This window comes from Mesocricetus auratus, unplaced genomic scaffold, assembly GCF_017639785.1.
Source record: "Mesocricetus auratus isolate SY011 unplaced genomic scaffold, BCM_Maur_2.0 Super-Scaffold_100062, whole genome shotgun sequence".
Taxonomy (NCBI): Eukaryota; Metazoa; Chordata; class Mammalia; order Rodentia; family Cricetidae; genus Mesocricetus; species Mesocricetus auratus.
In genome coordinates this window covers 479,665-500,926 of record NW_024429234.1, presented here as the reverse complement: position 1 = coordinate 500,926, position 21,262 = coordinate 479,665, and the positions used below count along the sequence as shown (strand labels likewise).

Genomic DNA, 21,262 nt, shown 5'->3' with positions numbered 1-21,262 from the left:
CCTCAAAATAAACCATTTCAACCCTTACCTGATTCTTTTGATGCTTATCTCTGCTGTACACATAATTCTACATTGTGTTTTTTTGTTTTAATTTTACACATTACTGACTTAAATCTGGGTCTTCCCTGTGTACCATCTGCCATGATGTCCATCACGCTGTCTCCTGATGTGGGCTATTTGTAACTGGGTTCCCATCTCTAGTCAGCTCCCATAGGAAGTTACTTTCCTTCCTGTCTGCTTCCTATTTAATATTGCCATTCTCCCTACATTTCTGCCACTTCATCCATAAAGTCTTTCAGTTATATAAATGGATGCAAAACACATCTGAGTACTTTGGTGTTTTTGTTTGTTCCTGCCATTTCTATGTCCTTAAATAAGTCTTTGTTTTCATTTCTTCTTAGCCACTTGGGCTATGCTATACAAGTATGAGGTCTTTCTGGGGTCCTTTTTGCTTCTGTGTTATTTAGGATTCTCCCTTTCCCTGTTAGGAAGTCCGGTACCATTCTGATTATTGGCTCTGTGTGTGTAGAGGGTAAGCTTTTGCTTGGTTTCTAGGACCTTTGAGCCTGTGCGTTTTTCCCTTTCCTTTTCCTTTGTGGGAGTTTTCTTTGTTTCTTTGTTGGAGACCCATCCCAGGGCCCTTTATGCCCTAGATGAGCTCTCTGCCCCAAACCCTGCTACACTTAAGCTGAAATTTTGGTTATACTTGTTGATATGTGAGTCTTTATTTGTTATGGGTTTGTTTTTTGTTTTGTTTGTATGTTTTTTTGTCCTGTGTCTATGAGTTGTGCTAGATACAGAGGAAATTATTTTGATTCAAACCTGCAGTTTTAGGGGAAAGTTGAATTACTTTGTAACTCAGTTTCTGTTTTCTCTTTGTGGAATTTTGTTACTTCAGTGTTGGGTCTTCTAACTTTCTTGGTCACTCTTATTTTTCATCTTTTTTACTTTTCATCATTCACTAATGTGTTTGCTGTCTTTATATCTTCATGTTTGTAGTAAAATTTTCACTTAGCCACCTCTAAAGGCCTTTCTTCTGTTTTTAGCTGCTGGAGCCTATGCCAAGTTTGTGTTCTGTGGTTATGCCTGTGGCCTCTGAGGCTATTCTTTCTTCCTTTGTGATAGTTGGGGTTTTGTTTTTTGATTGTGTGAGCACATACAGGAACTGGCTAGAGCTGTAGTTAAATGCTATTGTGGGTGCTGGGACCCAAACTCTAGTCCTGCAGAGCAGCAACTACTCAACAACTGAGCCATCTCTCCAGCCCACCGCTCTGATGCTGCAGGCTTTTCTTGTTAGAGGAAGCTTTCTCCACGTGTGACTGTTTGTTCCTGTTCCATCAAGGGGCTCTTGAGCGTGAGCTTCACTGAATAGTTAACTATCTGGGTGGCCTGTTGAGCCTCTACAGTCAGGTTTCGGGGCTGGGGAATCAGATCAACTCTGAGCCTTATACATGTCCCCACTGAACTGACTCTCGGACTCCTTTTCCATTCTCCTTCCTGGTCGGTACAGGCCTTGCTGCCATTCATTGTTCTGAGAAGAAATCTGGTGTTCTCCACACTCTGAGAGCAGTTTTCACCTGGCCCTGTTTTCCCTCCAGACATACTCAGTTCAGTTCCCAAGACCTTTTATGTAAGATTCTCCACTTGCTCAGGAGATTGATACCTCAAGGGCCTGTAGCTTCTTAAATTAACTTTTTTGTATTTTTGTTTTGTTTTTGTTTTGTTTTACTGTGTAGCTTTGGAGGCTGCCTGGAACTTGCTCTATAGACTAGGCTAGCCTCGAACTCACAGAGATCCACCTGCCTCTGCCTCCAAGTGCTGGGATTAAAAGTATGTGCCACCATCTTGCAGTAGGTTAACTTTGTTTGTTTGTTTGTTTGCTTTTCGAGACAGGGTTTCTCTGTGGCTTTTGAGGCTGTCCTGGAACTAGCTCTTGTAAACCAGACTGGTCTTGAACTCACAGAGACCAGCCTGTCTCTGCCTCCCGAGTGCTGGGATTAAAGGTGTGCACCACCACCAATGCCTGGCCAGTTGGTTAACTTTCAACCATCCCCTCCTTGGAGGCTCCTCAACTTCTTGTCTCTGAAGTACTGCAGGGTTTCTCTGTACCTTTGGAAGCTGTCCTGGAACTCACTTTGTAGACCAAGCGGGCCTCGAACTCAGATCCGCCTGCCTCTGCCTCCTGAGTGCTGGGATTAAAGGCGTGCGCCACCAACACCTGGCGTGTCTTGTTTTCAAGGCTCTACTTAGTTACCACTCCCTGAGTTTTTGTCCCTGTTTTCTTTTTCCTCTTTCCTATATACAGAGTATGGGAAAGAGCAGAGTGTAATATGTATATGCAATGTACCAGCTGTTAAGTGAACATTGCCCCTTTCCATTTCACTTCCCCAGAAGGGATTTCTGTTCCTCTCTCTCTCCCTCCCTCTCACACCTCCCTTTTTATCTCTTCAGGTACCCATTTTGGAGTTTTAAAACAGTTCAACACAGCTGCCATTTACTGGCTAGCTATATGAAGGCATCTAACTCACCACATTATGCTTGTTCATGCAGTTTTGGGAAACTGAAACTAAACACCATCTACATGTGTGCCTTTCTTATTTTTCAGGGAGCATTATTCGTAAGATGGTTTTAGACAGGCAGCACCTGGGAGTGACAAAATCAAGGTGTATCGTGTGGGGTGTTGCCTTCTTGTCTGACGGCACTGTCATAAGTGTCGACTCCGTTGGAAAGGTGCAGTTATGGGACTCGGCTACTGGGACGCTTGTTAAGAGCCATCTCATCGCAAATGCTGACGTACAGTCTATTGCTGTGGCTGATGTGAGTATAGTCCCAGCCCAGGTACTCCTTGAACTTATGATCCTCCTGGTCAGCCTCTTGAGTAGCTAGAATTGCAGCCTTATGTCACCAAGCCCAGCTTCCAAATCAGTCTCTCTTTCCCCATATACTGCTTTAGAAGGATTCAGTTTTTTCTCACAATTAACATGTTTCTTATTTAAATCTATTTTAGGTATTTCATTTCTTGTCCTGAACATAGTTTGTATATAGTCTCATGTTATCTAATGGCAGGAACACATTCTGAGAAGTACATCAGTAGGTGAATTCAACATTATATGAACATTAGAGTATATATATAGTGGCACACACCTTTAATCCCAGCACTTGAGAGGTAGAGGCAGGTGGATCTCTATGAGTTCCTGGTCTGTAGAGCTAGTTCCAGAACAGCAACCCTGTCTCCAAAAACCAAAAAGAAAGAAAAATAATAATAATAATAATAATAAGGAAATTTATGGGTTTTTTAAAAGATTTATTTATTTATTATACATACAGTATTCTGCCCGAAGAGGGCACCAGATCTCATTATAGATGGCTGTGAGCCACCATGTGGTTGCTGGGAATTGAACTCAGGACCTTTGGAAGAGCAGCCAGTGCTCTTAACCTCTGAGCCATCTCTCCAGTCCCTGAAATTTATGTTTTATATAATCAAATAAAAATACCAAGTGCCTTACTTGAAACTGTGAGAAGTTTTTGTTTATATTTTAAAATTTATAGCCAGACAAAGAAACCCTTATGTAAAAAGAAAAAATTTATATGTATGTTGTTTTTGTAGGGCTTTTTTGTTTTGTTTTTCAAGATAGGGTTTCTTCGTGTGGTCCTGACTATCCTGGAACTCACTCTATAGACCAGGCTGGCTTCAAAGGCGTGAGCCACTACTGCCCGACTCTTTTTAATGTGCATTGGTGTTTTGCCTCCATGTGTCTATTGGATCCCCTGGAACTAGGGTTTCAGACAGTTGTTAGCTGTCTTGTGAGTGCTGGTAATTGAACCTAGGTCCTCTGGAAGAGCAGCCAGTGCTCTTAACCGCTGAGCCATCTCTCCAATCCTGATTTTGTTTTTTGTTTTTTATTGTGTGTGGGTACAGGTATGTGCACTGGAGTGTAGAGGTCAGAAGCTTCAGATTCCTTTGAAGCAGGAGTTGTAAGCTGTATTACATGTGTGCTAGGAGCTGATAAAAGCAATAGTGCTGAGCCATCTCTCCAGCTCTGAAAAAATTGTTTGTTTGGTTTTGGTTTTTTGTTTTTCCAGACAGGGTTTCTCTGTGGCTTTGGAGGCTGTCCTGGAACTAGCTTTGTAGACCAGGCTGACCTTGAACTCACAGTGATCTGCCTGCCTCTACCTCCTGAGTGCTGGGATCAAAGGTGTTTGACACCACTGCCCTGCCAAGTCCTATGATTCTTAAAATCTTACAGCAAAATTGAAATCTACCACCACACCAAACTTAGAATACAATTTAAAGGTGTGTTTTACATCAGCATCACTGTAAATTGTTAGTAATGTTTTGTGCTACATTTTGACAGCTATAGTATCACTGGATAATAGAAACTTTTGCTGCATTAGACTTTTATAGACCGTATATTTGGTTTGTCGTTGAATGTGTAGCATGTGACTGCATAACACATTGGCAATACTAATTGTTAACTTTGGCAGCAGGGGGTGATTATTGCCTTTGTCTGAGCTTACTCCTCTGATGGAACTGTCTTACCTTGGGTACCCCTACCCCCCAAGGTTTCTCTGTGTAGCCTTCGCTGCCCTGGAACTTGATTTGTAGACTAGGATGGTCTTGAACTCGCTGGGATTAAATGCGTGAACCACCTCCGCCAGGCAGGAACCTCCTTTTTAATTCAGCACATGAGTTTCGTTTCCCCTGAGCTGCCCACATAGAAAACCTGAGGGAATATTTTTCCATCTAGACCCTGTTACGTTGACATCTACCCCCTCATGATTTGATTTCTCAGCAAGAAGACAGTTTTGTAGTGGGTACAGCCGAGGGCACAGTATTCCATTTTCAGCTGGTCTCCGTGACTTCCAGCAGCAGTGAGAAGCAGTGGGTGCGAACCAAACCGTTCCAGCATCACACTCACGATGTGCGCACTGTGGCCCACAGCCCAACAGCTCTGATATCAGGAGGTAGGTCCTCCCCCAGCCAGCTGCTCTCTGCTCTGCCCAACTCTGGTTCTTTTCTTTTCATGAAGGATTTCTCTCATTGCATGCCTTTGTTTCAGGCACTGACACCCACCTAGTTATTCGCCCTCTCATGGAGAAAGTAGAGGTAAAGAATTATGATGCTGCCCTCCGAAAAATCACTTTCCCCCATGTGAGTATCTCCTCTCACCCTCAAGTTCTCCCCATCCCTCTATCCAGTCAGACTAAACACAGCTCATACTTTGTAAAGCTACCTTCATTCTTTTCTAGGCAAGCTTCCTGGAATACACTTGCTATGTATATATGTGTATGCATATTGTGATAATGAGGTAGACCCAGTTTAGGTTTTGGGGAGGCCTACTCAACTTTGGGGAATGGTACCATTTACCTTGAAAGGAACACTACAAGCCTAACTTCTCCACCTGAGTAGTAGAGCCCACCCTTAAAAACAAGCTAACAAACTTCCTATTGAGAACAGTTATTAGCAGGAAGAGTGTTTCTACAGAAAATAAACTAGGGTTAATGTTTGCAATTAAAACACATTTTGGGGCTGGAGAGATGGCTCACTGGTTAAGAGCACTTGCTGCTCCTTCATAAGACCTGGGCTTATCTGGCAGCTAGTAACTGTCTGTACCACCAGTTCAAGGTAAACTGACACACTGTTCTGGCCTCCTCGGGCACTGCATCAGTGTGCTGCACCGACATTCACTCAGGCGAAACACCAGACACATACATTTAAAGAGATTTTTAAAGTACTCACTTATTTCACATGTATGGTTTGATGAAGTCAGACATAGCCTCCTTCCTCTCCCACATCTCAACTTTAAAGACAAGATCTCACTTCATAGCATTGGCTGGCTTTGAACGCCTAGGTAGACCAGACTAGTCTTGAACTCACCATCCACCAGGAGCCTCGTTATCTTTTGAATTGAGTCATTTCTGTTTTGCTATTATCTTACTTTAGATTAGTGCCGTGAATTCCTTTTCAATGACTTTTTAAATGGTTTCCTCTTTGTTTGTTTCTGAGACATGGTTTCTGTGTGTAATCCTGGCTGTCCTGGAACCAGCCTGGCCCAGAACTCAAGTGATTTGCTTGCCTTTGCCTCCCAGGTGCTGGGATTAAAGGCGTGCATCACTGTGACCAGGTCCCTTTTAGTGACATCTGTGTCATTCTACCCTGTTCTCTGTAGGTCTTTACAAATCTCCTCATTCATGCCTCTAGTTTAAAAAGCCTTTAGTTGCTTTAGAAACCTGAGTTGATCTAAGACTGGTCCATCTTCCCAGCCTTTCTGTTCTTAAAGTCTCTCAGGAGTGCTTTTGCGTTTGACGGTTCTACATGCCCTTTCCTCCCTGAACTTCTTACCCTGCTTTCTCTGCTTCACTGATCTTTACCAGTGAGCCTCATCTGATCTGTTCTACAAGGCTAGGTTAAACGTGTCCTTTCTGCTCATCCTGTGTTTATCCATGTTTAACTTGTGGCATCTGTAGCATGACTGCCTAGTCTATATCATTTCTTTAGAAGCATCTTGAGATGAGTGGCTATTTCAATCACCATTGTGTTCTTGAATCCTAGGGCAGTGGCTAGACTGTGTTGGGACTTAGGAAATATCTATCAAATAAATGGATTTTTTTTTTTTGAGACTGGGTCTCACTATTGTGGTCCAGTCTGTCTGAGAACTCACTATGTAGACTGGCCTTGAACTCACAGAGATTCACTCTGCCTCCCAAGGGCTGGCCACCATGCCTGGCTAATCAAATGGATTTCAGCAGTAGAGAAGGGGCTGTGTTGGGATGCTGCTGCTGCCTCTGGAACTGAAGCAGCAGATAACCAGGTTGGCCTGTTTCTGAGTTTTCAATTTTTGGATGCAGCGACGTCTCATTTCCTGCTCGAAAAGAAGGCAGCTCCTCCTCTTCCAGTTTGCTCACCACTTGGAGCTCTGGAGACTGGGATCTACACTTGCAACAGGTGCGTGGGAAGGGAGGTGTGTGTGTGTGAGTGTGTGTGTATATGTGTGCGCGTGCACGCTCTCTCTGTTGTTTTTGTTTCCTTTGTTTTGAAATTTAGTTCTAAAACCTGGCAAATTTTCAAAAATAGCGGTGGGATACCAAGACAGGCTGATATATCCCTCAAAAGTAAAGTGCCTAGCTGGGAGCACAAGTGCCCAGGTTTGAATTATCCAACACACTCACACAAAAGATAATTGGAAGCTAACCACAGTACACGCCATTAAGCCCAGCACATGGGAGGCGAAGACCTGAGCCATGAGAAGAAACGGAAAAGAAAATGCAAAGTATCCAAATTGCAGTCGAAGTTGGATCTATAGAAAATAAGTCAGACATGGTAACAGATACCTGGGAGTGGAAACAAGGGAATCAGAAGTTCAGGACCAAGGAGGCAGAGACAAGACGATTCCTGGACATGGCTGGCCAGCCAGTCTGGCCCAGTTGGTGATCTCCTAATTCAGTGAAAGACCCTGTCTCACAAAATCAAGTGGAGCTGACCATGATGGTATACAACTTTAGTCCCAATCCCAATATTCTTCCTTTTGTGCCAGCGCTCAGCAAGGAGAAGCAGGCAGATCTCTAATTTCAAGGCCAGCCAGGGGTACATAGTCAGACTTCCCACACTGCAAAAAAATAAAGTGGAGAGCAATGGAGGAAGCACCAGATGCCAGCCTCTGACCTGCACATGCTTACCTTCATTTAGAAGGTAGATTTTTTTTTCTGTGTCTGTGGAAAATTATGATTTTCCCATATACAAGAAAAAAATTATTGAATGTTAAAACCTTTTGATTTTCTGAAGGAGGATCTCACTGCAGTTGGGTTGGCCTTGAACTCAGCAATCCTAAATGATAAGATTACAATCATGAGCCACTGTGGCTGTCTAAAATCTTAAGCCAACTATTGATTTTTTTGTTTTGTCTTGTTTTGGGGGTGGGGGCATGCTGTCCTAGAACTCAGTTTGTAGACCTGGTTGGCCTCAAAGTCAGAGATCTATCTGCACGAGCAACTACCACCTAGTCTTTGTTCTTGTCGTCCCAGCCCCATGACCCCACGCCCACACAGGGCTTCTCTGTGTAGTTCTGGATGTCCTGGAACTCACTCTGTAGATCAGGCTAGCCTCAGACTCACTCTGAGATCTCCTGCCTCTGCCTCCCAAGTGCTGGGATTAAAGGCGCGTGCCACCACTGCCTGGCTGAACTAAAACTCTTAAGAAACAACATTAAGGCCGGCGTTGGTGACGCACGCCTTTAATCCCAGCACTCGGGAGGCAGAGGCAGGTGGATCTCTGTGAGTTCGAGGCCAGCCTGGTCTCAGTTTGAGGCAAGCTTGGTCTACAAAGTGAGTTCCAGGACAGCATCCAAAGCTATAGAGAAACCCTGTCTCCAAAAAAAAAAAAAGAGAGAGAGAGAGAGTTTAAGTTCATTGGTGGTACATGTCTTTAATCCCAGTACTCAGGAGGATGGCAGGTAGATCTCTGAGTTCGTTTAGGGTACATGCAGGAGGTAGTTGGGTGATGGTTGTGGAATCATACTTTGCTCTGGCCTGAATGATGTAAAAGCAAACTATTGAAAAATGAGAAGATAGGGCTGGAAAGATGGATGGTATTAAAATCTGCCTCTCCCCACCTGCATGTCTGTGGGTTGAAGATATGGCAGACTGTGCCTTAGAGTTGAATTCCCTTTGCTACTCTTCACATGGCTCTTCAAATTGTGACTATGCAAGTGGGGAAACCAGATCTCCCACTGTAGAAACTCTGTCATTCAGGATTTACTTTTAATGGAAAAATGCACACATTTTCTTTTGACGAGAAAAAACTCAGGGAAGTTTCTGTTTTTAGGCAAGAACGGAGATACTCTTCCACTCTCTAAAAATGCAGACCATCTACTGCACCTCAAGACAAAGGTGAGAAAGTTTGTGCTCCCACCCAAGGCCCAGAGCTCTTCTCCATTCTGAATCTGAGTGTCACGCAGTCCAAAGCCCAAACTTTGTCATTTTGCTTGAAGGATTGTGTCATGAGTGTCTATAAGTTAGATATTGAGAATTTGATAAGTGAGTGTAGGGAATTGGCTTTTTTCCTTTTATACTATAAAAATAGCATGTGTGCTTTTAATAATTATGATGGTGAAAGGGCTGGGCGGTGGTGGCACACACCTTTAATCCCAGCACTCGGGAGGCAGAGGCAAGCGGATTTCTGTGAGTTTGAGGCCGGGCTGGAACGACAGCCTCCAAAACAATACAGAGAAACCCTGTCTTGTAAAAACCAAAAAAAAAAAAAAAAGATGGTGAAAGGTTGTATAATCAAAGTGAGCTCTAAGCTTGCCCCACATCAAACTGTTCCACTGTTCAGAGATAAGCACTTCCCCAGTTTCTTATATGTCCTCCAAGAAAAACAAAAGAACTTGTGCTTGTTTATATGTATATGTTTCCTTTTTACATTAGTAACATACTGTGTAAATTGCTTTAATCATTTGATCTTTTATAAAAATGTCCTTTAGCTCCTAGTGATTGGGACGTGGAGGCAGGAAGTTTAGGAGTTCAAAGTCATTTTGGTTAGTTGGGAATTTGAAACCACAATGACCTGAGTTAAATCCTGTCTCAAAAAAATTATAAATTCAAAAAACTGAAGATTTTGGTCATTTATGGTTGTAACACTCGGGACACTCAGGAAAGAGATTTGTCCTGAGTCTGAAGTTAGCCGTGCTTAGGCTATGAAGAGAGACCCTGCCCTGCCCCCTTCAAAGGACCTTGAAGAGAAATATCCTGTGAATTTCTGACCCCCTTCTCAGCCTCCTTGGTGCTGGGATCACAGATACGTATCTACGTACTTGGCTTTATTTTTGGGGGGGGGTCCAAGACAGGGTTTCTCTGTGGCTTTGGAGGCTGTCCTGGAGCTTGCTCTTATAGACCAGGATGGTCTCGAACTCACAGAGGTCCGCCTGCCTCTGTCTCCTGAGTGCTGGGATTAAAGGTATTCACTACCACTGCCCGGCTGCTCTTAGAATTCTTAATGTAGGTCATCATGGACAGAACAGAAAACTTCCTGCTCATGTTTCTAAGGGTGAGGCTTTCTGAGTTACTCAAAGACTTTTTTTTTTTTTTTTTTTTTTTTTTTGGTTTTTACAAGACAGGGTTTCTCTGTATTGTTTTGGAGGCTGTCGTTCCAGCCCGGCCTCACCGGCCTCACCGGCGCCACCACCGCCCGGCGTTACTCAAAGACTTAAGACATTGCAGTTATCTGTAGACCTGTGTTGGACTTGGAAATCAAAGTGCACCAGTGAAGTATTAAGATTATGGATGGGCATTTGTAGAAAAGTCAGAGCACCAAGAGCTTGAATAGTCCTCTTGTAGGGACCTGGTGACAAGTTTTGCCAGACTTGATGGCTTTCTCCTGTGAGCCCCTTTGGTGTTTTAATGTAAGGAGATTGTAGTTAGACTTTTTCTGAAGAACAGTTGGTTTTTTTTTCACTCATGTTGCTTCCTCTAATTGCCAGGGCCCTGAGAACATTATTTGCAGTTGTGTTTCCCAGTGTGGAAGTTGGATAGCCTATTCTACAGCATCTCGGTTTTTTCTCTATCGATTGAAATATGAACATGACAACATAAGCCTCCAAAGAGTAAGTAAGGGCAAAGTATGTTCCCGTAAAAGAAGAAACTTGCTAAATGTGTAATTTTGTTTGTAGTGGAAATGAGTTGGGTAAGAATCCTTAGTAAGGTCTGGAAAGATGGCTCAATGGTCAAAAGCACTGGCTGCTCTTCCAGAGAACCCAGGTTCAATTCCTAGCACCCACATGACAGCTTATAACATTAATCCAGCTCAAAGTGATTTGACACCCTCATACAGACAAAAATGCAGGCAAAACACCAATGCACATAAAAAAAATTGTTTAAAAACAAAATCCAGCTGGGCGTTTGTGGCGCACGCCTTTAGTCCCAGCACTCGGGAGGCAGAGGCGGGTGGAGCTCTGTAAGTTCAAGGCAAGCCTGGTCTACAGAGCGGGTTCCAGGACAGCCTCCAAAACAGTACAGAGAAACCCTGTCTCAGAAAAAAAAAAGAAAAAATCCTTAGTGAAAAGTTAGATGGTTGTAGCTGGTACAGAGCAATCTTTTAGGGACCTGCTGATAATTCTGACAACCTGAGTTCCATCTCCGGGACCTACATGGTGGACGGAGAGAATCCCACTAGTTAACCTCTGACCTCTATGTGAATGCGAACACATATTTTTTTAGCAATTTATTTATTTATGTGTATTAATGTTTTGCATGCATGCGTATATGTCTGTTCACTGTGTGCAAGCAGGAGTTAGAGGTGATTGTGAGCTACAGTATAGGTGCTGAGAATCAAACCCATGTTCTCTTAGCCACTGAACCATCTCTTGAGCCCCTACACAGTTTTTTGTTTGTTTTTAATCTGTTTTGTTAAGAGAGGGTTTCTCTGTGTAACCCTAGCTTTCCTTGAACTCACTCTGTAGACCAGGCTGGGCTAGAATTCACAAGCATCCTGCTGCCTTTGCCTCCCCAGTGCTGGAATTAAAGGCATGAGCCACAACCCACCTTTGTTGTTATGTGTGGGTTTTTTTTTTCTGTTGGTTTTAAAGATTTATTTATTATGTATTCAGTGTTCAGTCTGTATGTTTGCCTACATGCCAGAAGAGGGCACCAGGCCTCGTTATAGATGATTATGAGCTGCCTCTTATTTTATTTTATTTTTATTTATTTGTGTGTTTTTTTTTGTTGTTGTTTTGTTTTGTTTTGTTTTGGAGGCTATCGGTCCAGCCCAGCCTTGAACTCACAGAGATCCGCCTGCCTCTGCCTCCCGAGTGCTGGGATTAAAGGCGTGCGCCACCAACGCCCGGCTTTATTTGGTTTTTTGAGACAGGGTTTCTCTGTATTGTTTTGGAGGCTGTCCTGGAACTCACTTTGTAGACCAGGCTGAACTCAAACTCACAGAGATCTGCCTGCCTCTGCCTCCGAGTGCTGGGACTGTTTTTGTTGTTAATGTGTGTTTTGATTGATTTTAGGGCTGATAATTTATTGAACACATAAAAAGAAAAAGAAATAGGGAAACATTTCTAACAAAAATGGTATTTTATTCCCATTTTAAGTTATTTCCAAGGTAGAGAATTAAGCTGTTGTCATCTGGATGAAGAGAAGGCTAGATAGGTAATAAGAAGCATGGCAGTGTTCCGGGCCTTCTGTGGGTCCTTGCTTGGGAGTTATAAGAGTTACTGTAGCTGAAGCCTAGCTGTGTCAGGTTGTAGTGTGCTAATGGCTCTCACTGGCTTTCACTGTTGATTTACCCTAAGGTTTCCAAAATGCCAGCATTCCTTCAATCTGCCGTCCATATTTTGTTTTCTGAAGATTCGAGAAAGCTCTTTGTGGCATCGAATCAAGGGTCTCTACATATCCTTCATCTGCTGGAAGGAAGCTTCAAGCACTTGCATACTTTCCAGCCTCAATCAGGTGGGATTTCTAACTGGACAGGGCTTCTCGGTGTCTCTGGTGACTTTCTCCTCTTTAGACCTCAGTACCAGGGTGCCCGCCACTCTTCGCCTTGCAGATACTCACGTATTTGCCATTTAAAGTAGGAGGAAATATCTGGCAGAAGACTCTCGATGAGGTCTGAAATGTTCCTTACACCTACTCCTTTCTCACTGGATTCTTGATTCCTTATTTGGGCCAGAGAAGTTTTATCCTTAGTTTTGTTAGCTACATTTGGAAGAAAGTGAAAGTCACCTGCAATCCTGACACCTAATAACTGCCCTTAGTGTTTTGGTGTTTTCTGATGTATCTGTGTAGTGATTTTGTGAATATGCTACTTTTTGTTTGTTTCTATGAGTTGTTTATATAAGATGAAAATATTGTTTTACATATAGTTTTTTTGAGATCATTTGTGCTTGTGACTGTGCTTTGCATTTCATGAGAACATAAGATATCCTCAGTAGGTGACTATATATACTAGCTAATGCTGACCTCAACTTCTCGCCCAGTTTACTACATTGGTAGTTGGATACATTCCTTGATCCTGTCCCTTGTTCCTCATTACCATTTTAGACTCCATCAGCCTGGATTGTTAACATTTAACATTAACTCATTGAAAAGCTGCTCCAGGCCAGGTGTGGTGGTACACAACTTTATAGTCCTAGCACTCGGGAGACAGAGGCAAGCCCCTGTGAGTTTGAGGCCACCCTGGTCTACAGAGGAAGTTCCATGATAGCCAGGGTTACATGGAGAGATCCTGTCTCATATCCCCCTCTCCCTAAAAAAGAAAAGAAAAGCTGCTTCAGAAGTATTCAAAAGAAACCTATAGTGTTAAGCAGATAGCAGGCACTCAATAAAGTCAATATGTGCTTTAAGTCTGTTAAACATGCTTTTCCATAACTATAATTTTCAAACATTAAGTAGAAAAAAATAGTTTGAAATAATTATCTTAAAGGTATGATTTTGCTTTCTTTCTTTCTCTTGTCCTTTCTTTCTTTCTTTATTTATTTGTGCCACAGCTCATGATGTAGACCTAACTGGCCTGAAAGTTGCTATATAGAGCAGGCAGGCCTTGAACTCATAATCTCTGCCTCCAGCATCCTGGTATTAAAAACTTGTGTCACCATGCCCAACAATAGCTAATTAAAAAGTGGAGAAGGCATAGTTATCTACCATTTGGGAGGATGAAGCACATGGATTCTATATTTAAGGCTGTCTTGGACTATAAAAGTAATTTCCTGTCTCAAAAAAATTAAAAATAGGTTAACATTTAGAACTAATTTGCAAAACTCCAGTAAAATCTCCTATAAATGATTTATAGTCATGTGGGTATCATTGGTTTCTGCATGATCTCCAATGTAGGGCAAGCTGTGGATACCTAATCCAAGAACTTGTTTCTTCGGTCCTCACAGGGACAGTGGAGGCCATGTGTCTTTTGGCAGTCAGTCCAGATGGGAATTGGCTAGCTGCATCAGGTACCAGTGCTGGAGTCCACGTGTATGATCTCAATCATCTAAAGGTGAGCATCAGATTTCGTAGCAGTTTTGAGTCATAAAGGTGGCTGCTAGTCATGTTAAGATTGAAGGCTAATTGAAATGACCTGGAAATTTACTAGACTTTTTTTGTTTTGTTTGTTTTTGTTTTTCTGTAAGTTTGGAGACTGTCCTAGAACTCTCTTTGAAGAACAAGTTGGCCTGGAATTCACAGAGATCAGCCTGCCTCTGCCTCCCGAGTGCTGGGATTAAAGGCGTTCGCCACCAATGCCTGGCCCAATTGTCCATTCTTAGGCAATAATTTTTTTAGGCCCAGTAGAGCTATGTGTACTCAGTACAGTGGTATATTTGAGTGATTCATACTGTCATGTTTACTCAGAGAAAACTGTTCATGGAGTTTTCTGGAAATTTTATAAGCAGTTAAGCATAATTAGTGTCTTTGAGAAAGGATCTCACTGGCCTGGAACTCACTATGTAGACTAAGCTGACCTCAACCTCAAAGGTCCTCCAGCCTCTGCCTTCCAGAATAGGGGGATTAAGGCATTGGTCAACACACCCAGCCAAAATAAAATTTTTTAATGAAAGTAAAGGTCTTTGTTATTGAAATGCCTGGCCTTATGTTATAGAATGCTTTTGAGTTCCAGAGAACCTTATTTCAAACAGCTGACCTAAGCATGGTGTTTAGTGCAGTAGTAGAGTACATGTTTAGGATCTACAAGGCCCTGAATTCAAAACCCAGTACCAGAAAGTAACAAAATAATAAGCTACCAAAAATCCCTGACATCTAGTTTTTTTTTTTGTTTTGGGTTTTTGTTGTTGTTTTTTGGGGGGGGGGGAGATTTTGGTTTTTCAAAACAGGGTTTCTCTGTATTGTTTTCGAGGCTGACCTGGAACTCTTGTAGACCAGGCTGGCCTTGAACTCACAGAGATCCGCCTGCCTCTGCCTCCCAAGAGTGTGTGGGTGGGTGGGTGGGTGGTGGTGGTGGTGGTGGTGTTGGTGGTGGTAGTTTTTGAGATAGGTTCTCATTGTATAGACCTGGAACTGGCAGAGCCTGCCTCTGTCTCTGGAGTGCTTTGATTAAAGTTATGCAGCAGCTCATCTAAACTTTCTTGAAGGAAGTGGTCCTATAGAGTTGTCCCTTGTCTTTTTTTTCCCAGCTTCACTGCACAGTACCTGCTTACAATTTTCCAGTGACTGCTCTGGCCATCGCACCCAATACCAACAACCTTGTCATTGCCCATTCTGACCAACAGGTAAGAGATTCTAGTGCTTGCCAGTTCCTTCTGCTAGATAGTAGCCTGGAACCTCTGCCTACCAAATGCTGAGACTGAAGTCCTGCACCACCACTACCTGGCTACCCTCTGCTAATTTTAACTAGAGACATGGGCCCAAATATTAAGCTAGATGAGATATAATGGAGCTGTTATGAAAATTCAACATATCTGGGAAGCGCATTTGATTAGATTGCTAAGCAAATGATGCTTACTATTTTAAACAGTTTTTATACTTATATATACACACACACATATCCAGGAAATGCTCTCTTACTTTCATGGGTTTCTATTCTTTACCAAGACTGTTGAAAGATGGTACCTTTAGCCGGGCATTGGTGGCGCACGCCTTTAATCCCAGCACTCGGGAGGCAGAGGCAGGCGGATCTCTGTGAGTTCGAGGCCGGGCTGGACCGACAGCCTCCAAAACAATACAGAGAAACCCTGTCTCGTAAAACCAAAAAAAACTTTTTAAGTGGTAGTGAAATGTGTTGCTAAGCCAGGCAGTGGGTGCACGCCTCTAATCCCAGCACTTGGGAAGCGGGAACAGTCATATATATCTCTGTGAGCTTGAGGCGAGTCTGATCTACAAATCGAGTTCCAGGATAGCCAGGGCCACACAGAGAAACCCTATCTTGAAAACAAACAAACAAACAAATGTAATGCTAAATATGGTGCCTTAAGGTTTGTTAATATTTGTGGTTAGCAAAAAATAAAACGCAGAAGGAGCAGAAGCCTCTGAACTCTGTGGGCACACGTGCTCCTGTCTGATGTTGTATTCTTCAGGTATTTGAGTTCAGCATCCCAGACAAGCAGTATACAGACTGGAGTCGAGCTGTCCAGAAGCAGGGATTTCACCAGCTATGGCTCCAAAGGGATACCCCCATCACACACATCAGCTTTCATCCCAAGAGACCTATGCACATCCTCCTCCATGATGCCTACATGTTCTGCATCATTGACAAGGCCTTGGTGAGTTTTGAGACTTCTTTATTTAGAATTCCGGGAGGGTGGGGGGGAGCATCTACAGAGGCCAGAAGAGTGTTTCGGGTCCCCTGGAGATGGGGTTACTGTGAGCATCCTGACATGGGTGTTGGGAACAGAACCCATATCATCTGCAAGAGTAGCAAATGCTCTTAACTGCTTGGCTGTCTTTTCCAACCCCCTGTTTTGTTTTGGGTTTTTTGAAATAGGATGTTGTTATGTAGCCTGGCCCGCCTGACATTAAATGTACAGCAATCCTCCTGCCTCTGCTTCTTGGTTGCTGTTGGAGTTAGTTACCACACCCTACCTTTACTTACAAATTTTCAAGTATAAATAATGACTGATTAGATAAAGGAACAAGCCTCAGAATAAAGTTGCTAGTATGTTCTTCAGGGTTAGGTACTTTTGTTTGACACTCTCCTTAATTTGATTTCCTACTCTCAGGTAAGGGGCTAGACTTTATGGACTAGTTTTTGCTGCTGTGATTATTTTTCTACCTGGCTATTTAGCACATAACCCTAAGTTGAAAAGTGATTAAGTTGGTATTCAGAAGATCCTTCATCAGGGAATACCTTTGAGCTGACTGACTCACTTGTAACTTTCATTCCTGGGTTATTGAGTAAAGTGGTGTCATTAAAGGAGACACCCACGGATGTTTTGGCCACCCTGCCCTTAGCTGAAGACACTTAAGTCGATCTTTGTGTCTTGAGAAAAGTCTAGTCAGGAAAATTCCAGTGTCGATGACTATTATTTAGGTAGGGATGCAGGTGTTTTCTTTAGTTTGAGATGTTGGCTGCTGTTTTGATTCTTACCAGATATACGTGTCTTTTCTGGGTAGGGTTCTTTCCTGCGAGGCATGTGGACCACAGCCATGGCTGTGCTGCACTTCAGGTTCCTCTTATACCTATACCAGCTGCTCTGGGGTTCTGTGAAGGTGGGGGGAAGGCGCGTGGGTAAGGCAGCAGATGCTCTCAGGAGGTGTGCACAGAGATGTGTTGCTGAGTCTCATCTCATGGGTCCTGTGTCCTGGGGTGTGGGAAGCAGAGCTGGCTGACAAGTGACCTCTGTGAGCTGAGTGGTACAGGAAGAGCCCCTCCCACTCACTCACTTGTTTCTGTAACTCAGCCCAGAAGGCTTTCTCCTAAGTGCTGTTGATAAATCCCTCATGTCCTTGTACTAAGCAGAGCTAGTTCCCAAGGAAGTGAGAGATGAAGAGTATCGTTTTATTTGGCCATCTCTTGAACTGTCAATGGCATCAGTGGGTGTGGTTATGTTATTTTCCCTGGGGGAGAACCTTAGACACTTGGGCCAGTGTGTTAGATATGGGGGGTAGAAAGAATAGTACCTTTGTGGGCTGAGATCCTGCACATGTCCATTTGTTCTTTTCTTACAAAGTGTTACGGACAAGACTGACCAAAAGCTTGTGTGTCTTTAATCTTGCTTCATCCTGCCCATACGTGACCCCTTTTGCCTAAGACATTTTTATATGACTTTAGGTATATTGATACCTAAGATAGGTTTACAGATGAAATATTACCAAAAATAAATCATTTTTAAAATTTTTGTGTGCGTGTGCACACGCCTGCATGAATTTACATGCACCAGGTAAGTGTGGTGCCTATGGACACCAGAAGAAAATATCAGATTTCCTAGAGTTGGAGTTAGAGGCAGATATGAGTCTCTGGGTGTGGGTGCTGGGAACTGAACTGGGTTCCTATGCAGTAGCAGTAAGCATTCTTAAACATTGAGCCATCTCTCAAACTCTCACATGTATTTAAGATAGTTCTTTGAGGGCTGGAATGCAGCTCAGTTGGTAGAGTGCTTGCCTACCACGCAGGAAACCCTGGATTTGATCCCCAGCACACATAAACCAGGTTTGGTGGGGTACACTTTGGAAGTAGTGATAGGATCAGAAGTTCAGAGTTATTCCTGCTTCCATCAATTTGACTGGACGAGGAAACCTCTTTCAAAAAAAGCTTTTTTTGCGGGTGGCTGGGTGATGGCTTTGTGGTTAACAGCATATGCGGCAAAGAATTTTAAAAATGTTAAAGATTTCTGTGTGTGTGTTTCGTTTCGCTTTATTGTTGTTTGAGACAGAGTTTTCTGTGTAGCCCTGACTGTTCTGGAACTCAGAGATTTGCCTGCCTCTGCCTCCCAAGTGCTGAGATTAAAGTCGTGCACCAACACCGCACAGAAGACATTTTTCTTTGTAGAGGGGCTGTTTTTCACAGCACCCATGTGATGGTTTATAATCATTCTTAACTCCAGTTCCAGGAATCTGATACACACTCTGACTACTATGGGTACCAAGCACACACATGGTACAAATACGTACATATAAGCAAATCACTCATACATACAAAATAAATCTGTTTTTAAAACTGGCCCTTTGGGTAACGGCACTTCTCACCAAACCTAACAACCTTAGTTCAGCTCCTTGAACCCAAATGAAGGAAAGGGAGAACTGACTATCTATGTAATACGTATGTCTAATGGGGGTGGGCAGTGTGTGTGCCACTGCATGTGTGTGGGTGTCAGAGGACAACTTTGGGAAGTTGATTCTCCTTTCAAACCTTTGTGTATGTTCTGAGTTTTGAACTCAGGTGTCCTGGCTTGCATGAGAAACATCTTTACCATCTTACCAGTTCACCTATTTGATTTTGAATTAATTTTTGGTCATTTTCCATTTGGAAACCTTTTCGTGGCCAAGTTTTCATGCTCCTGCATTCAGTGTATATGACCCTCCTATGGAATAGTGACCCATAGTTGAAGAACCCAAGGGCCTTAGGCATGCACAGTTGTACATGTCTGTAATTCTAGCACTCAGGAGGAGTAGAAGAACTACAGTGATACCTTGTCTCAAAACCAAACAAAGAAACCCCATGAGCTGGGTTGATAAAGGGTAAGGAAAGTAACTCCGTGCTGTTTTATTTTTATGGTGTTAGGGGGTAAACTCCAGGTCTTAAATGCTAGACAATAAATTAATAGTTCAAATACTATGTATTGTTGGGCCTAGTGATTCAGGCCTGAAGTCCCAGTCACACAGAAGACTGGGCAGGAGCAATACAAATTCAAGGGCTAAGAGTGAATTCATGGCCAGCCTGGGCAACTTAGTAAAACTCTATCAAGAAGCATGAGCCGGGCGTTGGTGGCGCACGCCTTTAATCCCAGCACTCGGGAGGCAGACGCAGGCAGATCTCTGTGAGTTCAAGGCCAACCTGGTCTACAAGAGCTAGTTCCAGGACAGCCTCCAAAGCCACAGAGAAACCCTGCCTCAAAAAAACCAAAAATACAAAAAAGAAGTATGAAAAAATGAAGATTGGGGATTTTGTTTCGAGTACTCTTGTGTGTGTGTAGGTCCCTAGGCTTGCCCCCAAGTAAATAAATAATGTATCTTTGTCTTTTTAGCCACTTCCAAATGACAAAACCGTGCTCTATAATCCGCTTCCTCCCAAAAATGAATCAGATGTCTTCCTGAGGCGCACGGCCCATGCATTTAAAATTTCTAAGATATATAAGGTAAAAACCACTTCTTGTATCCTAGATGGTTGCTTCCCTGTGATGTTATCAAAATGTAATAACTAACAATTTGTATATCTTCCTATTGCATGTAGAGAATCCAGACTTAGGGGAGACTAGTGACCTTGAAGTTGTCTGTATCTGTAGCTCTGTTTCATTGTTTTGACTCAGTGGGTTAGAGGCAGGCAAATCATACTTCCCTATGTGAGAGAAATTTGTAGTAATCTTGGTGCTCATGTGGGGTCTTTGTTGGTATGAATATTCTTCTCAGTGAAACTTCTGATTAAAGATTGTTTTGAGGAATAAAAGTAATGGAAGTTACTGAATCTACATGATTTTCTTTTTTCTGACTAATCTTCTCACCATCTGTAAAACCAATTGTCCTTTGAGTTTATGTCTGGCCCCCGCTCGAGTCCTACTCCTTATGAATCAACTCCATGAAGCGCTGGGCCTTTCTACCATGTTGAGACCCAGGGCCGGGAAGAGTCAGGGATTTTTGTCCTTTGAGTCTTGACTAGTAGAGAATGACTCCTGATGTCACTGTCCTCTCTCTGCAGCCCTTACTCTTCATGGATCTTTTGGATGAAAGGACACTTGTGGCTGTAGAGCGACCCCTGGATGACATCATTGCTCAGCTCCCACCACCCATCAAAAAGAAGAAATTTGGAACTTAAAGCAGGACACTTTCTGTGTGCTTTCTTGAACTGTCTACTCTGTTTTGTTGTTGTTTGTTTGCTTGTTTGTTTGTTTTCCCAAGAATCATAATAATAAAACAAAGTTATTCTTTAAGACTAGTTGCTGTGAATGTCATTTTCCAAAGTAATGGGCAGGAACATTCCTTTCATTGAGTGAACAGAATGGAAGGTCACTATAAATCTCCAAAGTAGGTCCAGCAGCATGACTGTGGACAAAAGCGCTTGCCACTCAAGCCTGATAGTGCTGCTTGATCCCCAGAACCCATGCTTGAAGGAGAGAACCAGCTCTGGAAAGTTGTCCTGACTTTCTCTGCGTGCTGTGCACAACTATACAACAGCAATGAGCTAGAGCGCCAAGGTCTTTGTAGCTGCAGTAATGAGCTCAACTAGCTACAAACTCATCCTGCCTTTTGGGAACCTCGTCTGTTCTTGAACTAGTCTCAGGAAAGAAGATAGTCTGGGCTCTTTGTTCTCTTGTCTATTCCGGGCATCACTGTCTGCCAGCCTGCAGCCTCCCATCCCACCCTGGAGGGTGCTACTATCCATAATCCACTTCATATTTCAAGGAGACTTTCAACTGCATCATAAGCAAGCGCTCCACCTGAAAATTAGGTGCCTTTGGCAATCAGAGAGAGCTGGGGATATACAGGTAGACTACATGCCTAGCATGTACAAGGCCGGGTTCAATCCTCGGTGCCACATGAAGCAGAAGTTACTACCAACTCGTTTGCTGGCCATATGCCAGCTTCAGAAGATAAGAAAGCATTAAGGGTTTTGTTGGAGAGGGAATCAGAGTGGGTACCTGAGAAGCAGCCTAGCATGAATGTCACTCTGTTC

General features: G+C 43.1%; 1 protein-coding gene across 3 annotated transcripts in view; it reads left to right on the top strand.

The window, feature by feature from the left end:
- The window catches only part of Utp4 (UTP4 small subunit processome component), a 30,892-nt gene extending 10,373 nt beyond the window's left edge, over nucleotides 1–20,519 (top strand). For all 3 annotated transcript variants that reach the window (XM_005076330.4, XM_040736597.1, XM_040736596.1), the window contains exons 6-17: nucleotides 2,606–2,817; nucleotides 4,794–4,965; nucleotides 5,061–5,152; nucleotides 6,850–6,946; nucleotides 8,822–8,886; nucleotides 10,476–10,598; nucleotides 12,288–12,444; nucleotides 13,875–13,981; nucleotides 15,114–15,209; nucleotides 16,014–16,199; nucleotides 19,620–19,730; nucleotides 20,288–20,519. In XM_005076330.4, the coding sequence (XP_005076387.1) occupies nucleotides 2,606–2,817; nucleotides 4,794–4,965; nucleotides 5,061–5,152; nucleotides 6,850–6,946; nucleotides 8,822–8,886; nucleotides 10,476–10,598; nucleotides 12,288–12,444; nucleotides 13,875–13,981; nucleotides 15,114–15,209; nucleotides 16,014–16,199; nucleotides 19,620–19,730; nucleotides 20,288–20,404 (1,535 nt within the window). In that variant the 3' untranslated portion in view covers nucleotides 20,405–20,519. The remainder of the gene's footprint in view (nucleotides 1–2,605; nucleotides 2,818–4,793; nucleotides 4,966–5,060; nucleotides 5,153–6,849; nucleotides 6,947–8,821; nucleotides 8,887–10,475; nucleotides 10,599–12,287; nucleotides 12,445–13,874; nucleotides 13,982–15,113; nucleotides 15,210–16,013; nucleotides 16,200–19,619; nucleotides 19,731–20,287) is intronic.
- The last annotated feature ends 743 nt before the right edge of the window (nucleotides 20,520–21,262 follow it).